Source organism: Rosa rugosa, chromosome 6, assembly GCF_958449725.1.
Source record: "Rosa rugosa chromosome 6, drRosRugo1.1, whole genome shotgun sequence".
NCBI lineage: Eukaryota > Viridiplantae > Streptophyta > Magnoliopsida > Rosales > Rosaceae > Rosa > Rosa rugosa.
In genome coordinates, this window is record NC_084825.1 from 7,566,018 (window position 1) to 7,570,685 (window position 4,668).

Consider the following 4,668-nt stretch of genomic DNA (forward strand, 5'->3'; position numbering starts at 1 on the left):
GGAAAAGTGAGTGGGAATTCATCCTCAAAAGCTTGTTCTCTAAGGCTTCCTGTTCTTTAGAGGTTCTTAGTTTTAACTATGAACACTTATTAATTTTCTTTAGCCGGAAGGACCACTGCAGATCAAAAAATAAAAGATAAAAAAAGCTCAGCGTATCAACCACCAGATAATGAGTACTTAATTATTCTGGCCATCTTCTAATCTTATAGCTATTAAACAGAGAAAACAAACAAACAGAAGAGCATTTTCCTGTACAAATTGACCTTCAGTCATAGTAATCAAATCATGAACAAGACTACTGCTATTTCATGCCTGAACTCCCAATGGAAGATGTGAGCACACAAGCAGAAGCACATCTGCAACAATTGACACTATCCATTTTCCAGACATGTAACAGCATCAACTACCAAATAACGAGGAACCGATCTTCGAATATGGAATATTTAATGGTTCCTAAAACAATCAAACCTAGAATTTCATTATCTCCTCTTTACAAGGAGCAGAAACATGCTGAAATTTGGAATGGAATAGTGTGAGTCTATTTTTCCAATGCCCTCTTTCGACCTTGAGACCTACTAGATGGAATATCCTTGGAGGTAGCGGGAGGATCATTCAAGGATTCTACCTCACTATTCTCATAATCACTGACGTAAGTTTCAGTTTTGTCTGTGCTCTCTTCCTATTCTTGTGGCAGTTTCCCATCTGCTTCTTGTTTTGAGAGCTTGTCCCGAAGCTCTCTTAGTTTAACCTTCTTTGAATTCAAGACCCCAAGAAACTAGAAAAAGGGAAGAAAGCTAGCCAAGGTCTTCAAGACAAAATTGCAGAAAAGTAGTCAAAGTATTTGATTCCCAGGAAGGAAAGAAAAAAAAAACAGTAATTCCAGTCAATTAAATGTTTGATCAAATTGTAATTCTGAGGCACATTTGGAAGGGTTGAGGTAATTAGTTCAAAACGAAGGAACACCCATCACGACGCTCACTTATAAAGAGCTGGAAATGGTGCTGCCTTTTCACTAAGGAAGGAGTTTGTCACCTCCCCTCTTCATATAGAATTGCTGGCCTCGAAGTAGGGTATTGAATTCCTTCAAGCATTAAGCATCTCTAGTGCTCTTATTGAGCAAAAAAACCATCACGTACTGCAACTACGGCTCTTCTCTGAGCAACAACATGACAGAGGACATCAACGCTCTCCTCAGGTGTGGTCCGCAATTTAAGTGCAGTATGCTCCTAGACAAACCAATTGAGTGGCACACAGACTAGCTAGTCATAGTTTAACTTAAATTTAAAGGTTGGTCGCATCCTTACTCTGGTTCAATAGAAAAGAACCATTGTAGATTCCTTCATCGGTTGGCTACTGGCTTCCCTCGTGGTTTGGCCTTCATAATCCTACCCTTGCTGCATAAGAGGACAAACTACGCAAGAAACTCTCAGCAGCAAGTTCCTTTTGATGGATAAGCGGACAAAAAACGCACTAAACTCTTGGTGGCCTTTTCCTTTTCGCTTGCCAAAAAAGCAGCAAATTCCTCCTCTTTCTGTTTCTGTTGCTCCATCTCTCTCTTTCTCAATTCGTTTCTGTTTCTCTTCTGGTCCCTCTTCCAGTTCCTCTTCCTCTATCTCTTCTTCTTCCTGCTCCTCCTCAAGTTCCTCTTCCTCTTCGTCTTCCTCTTCCTCTTTCTCTTTCTCTTTCTCTTCCTCTTCTTGCCGCTTTTTGTAAGCAGCCAACATCTCAAGATGATTCTTCCTACGCACTTCTTGTTGCCTCCTCCACTGCCCTTCCAGCTCTGGGTACAACCTACGTAATTCTTTCTTTGTGGCCTTTACCCATATATGTATCTCCTTCTTCATCTTACCTTTATACGATGCACAGCAAGCACAACGTGATACCTTCTCCTTCTTCTTCTTCTTCCTCCTCTCCTCCTTCTTCTTCTTCTTCATGAAATGTTTACTAACAGATTGCTTCTCCTCTTCCAAAGCTAATGTAGATAATTTCTGGCTTATTGCCTTGATTTGCTTGGGGGCTTTCTGGTTAGATATCTTCTCTCTTGAAGCATCATACATCCGCTGCATTGAACAGAAACAACAGTAATTACTGAATGCAATGGCTTTTCCTGATGTATATATGAGTCCTAAGAAATAAATAGAATATTATTATGTGGCCCCTATTACTGAATTATGTTATTCAATCTTGTTTGATTAGGATTTCTACTCACAGATGGAATAAGTTCCTAATCCTAGCTGGCATATGCTTATTATGGAGGGTGTATTGTATATGGAATTAGTGGAACTTTTAAAGAAATCTATGGAATTTAAAAGTCTGGGTGTATTCAATATAGACTTTTAACAGTCCATGAAAGTCTTGAGGTATTCAATTAGGATTTTTAAAGACTTCATGAATTCCACCAAAATCTAGGGGTATTCAATTAGGACTTTTAAAAATGAATAAAAGTACAGAGGTATTCAAAATATCATTCATACTTATGGAATTAGAAAATCATGGATAATCATGAACTTTGTAGTGTTAACTATACATACCAAACTCCAATAATTTTCCAGCCTCCAGACCAAAGATTTCAAAAAGTCTATCAAAGTTTCCTCTTCAAAAAAAAAAAAAAAAAAAAAGGTCTATCAAAGTTCTTCTCTCCACGCACGAAGAAGTTTGTCCTTCATCATCTCTCTTTCTTAATTTTTTGTCTTTTCTCTAATCTTTTATGAGGGTAAGGCTATGGTATGTTAATGTTTCTCATATATCAACTTTTTTTTATTACTTTGAGGACTCATTTTACCACTTTAAGGACTCATTTTATCACTTGAGAACTCATGTGGTAACTAAGAAAATTTACCACTTTAAGGACTCATGTTACTACTTTGAAGACTAATATTACTATTTTGAGGACTCATTTTACCACTTTAAGGCAATTGTATGCATGTCATACGTTAACATATTGTAGAATTTCCCCTTTTATGATATCAACCTTTTTTGATACCCAACATATTCATTGTAGTTGTTGAATGTGATTTTTGTTTTTTTTTTTCAATTGTGGTACTTTGAACCCTAATAGCAATAAAAATGATTTATGAAACCCTAAAACTCAAATATTGTGGTCTAACCCTAAGACCTTGAACCATACTAAATTTTATCTTATTAATTAATTATTCTCATTAATTTGAATTTATATTATGGTTCAAAAAAAGGTTGAACAATTGAATTTCAATTAATTGATTATAGATCAAGACATTGACCAATATTGCTATAATATATGTTAATCGGCGAAAACAAAATTGATGAGAATAATTAACCATAAACATCAAGTGATCCATATTGTATATTTATGTTGTTGGGAGATTAGGAATAAGAACAAACTCGCTAGACAGACTAACAATCATTTATTTGAGTCAATTTCTATTAGAAGATACTGGAGCATTGAAGAGACAACAAGTTATTATTTTGTTTTGTGTTTGAGCTGCATTTGTTTTAATTTTTTTTGTTTTTTGTTTTTGTTTTTTTTTTAATATTTTGTACATCTTAGGAAATCTGTAGAAGTCATTCATAATAAAATATATAGATTTTCATGAATCAATAAAAGTCTGTTGCTAAAATCAATGGTTTTAAGAAATCCATAACAGTCTATCAACTTTTTAAAGAGTCTGTGGACTTTTCAAAAAGTCTGCCATTTAAAAAAAGTCCGCACAAATCCAAATACAATACATCCCCCTATGTTCCAACGCAGTCTATGAACCTCCAAGATGAAAAATAAAAACGCAAAGACACAAGTGATTTAAGGCATAAAGAGCAGGGAGAAGCAAAATGAACTTTAGCCATTGAACAATTTGTCTCCCCAGATGTTCACAATGAACAATACTTGGTTGGTTCACCTTACGTAGAGATTTAGGTTGGATATTGTTCATTGTAAACCTCATGAAGAAGCCATAACTGACAAATTCGTTTCCCCAAAAAAAAAAAAAATAATCACATCGCATTACATCGATCCCACCAAATCGAAACGAAATGAGTGTTAAAACTATATTCTCGACATTACAAAACAAAAGTTAATACCAGGGAAATAGCTCTGGCTTCCTAGCAAGCTGCTGCAAAAAAACAAATGAATTACAAACTATTAATATTTGGAGATCTAAATGAAAGAAAAGGAACAATTCGTAAAGGAAAACGAGGGATGGACTTGCGCAGTGGAATATCCATCTCCTGCACCAAACAAAACAAAAAAACAAATCAATAAACAATTTGGTCCCATGAACAGCCTGAGATCTAAACAATAATTTTGTCGATAAGAAAAAACAATTAGTAATCAAACGAAGAAGAGATACCATCATGGTGGCCATCCTCTATTTTTTTTTTTTTTTAATCTGAATCCGAGGGTTTCGATCGTTCGAGAATGTTAGCAACTAGCTAGGGAAACAAACAGCTTCGGGTTTTATAGCCAACAGCGGCACGCACACCCGTGCTGGGCTTGACTCCCGTCCAGGCCTATTAAAGCCCATTCGGGCCCACACCTTGACGTTTGTTCAGGTACGTCTCAATAAAAAATGCATTTATGTAGGAGCGATGCATACTGAATTCTTGGTTGTGTTGTAGAAGCTGGCAAGAGGTATGTTAGCAATTCTAAATACACTTAGAGGATCAGTTGATTTTAACAAATGAGGAAATTAAGGA

At 35.8% G+C, this 4,668-nt stretch overlaps 1 protein-coding gene across 1 annotated transcript; it reads right to left on the reverse strand.

The window, feature by feature from the left end:
* Positions 1–537: 537 nt before the first annotated feature.
* LOC133713352 (uncharacterized) lies at positions 538–4,393 on the reverse strand. The gene is made up of 3 exons (XM_062139350.1): positions 4,323–4,393; positions 4,054–4,200; positions 538–2,060 (listed from the first exon to the last, which is right to left on the reverse strand). Exon 3 carries the CDS (start codon positions 2,055–2,057, stop codon positions 1,386–1,388), a length of 672 nt encoding a protein of 223 aa, XP_061995334.1. The 5' UTR covers positions 2,058–2,060; positions 4,054–4,200; positions 4,323–4,393; the 3' UTR covers positions 538–1,385.
* Positions 4,394–4,668: the final 275 nt, after the last annotated feature.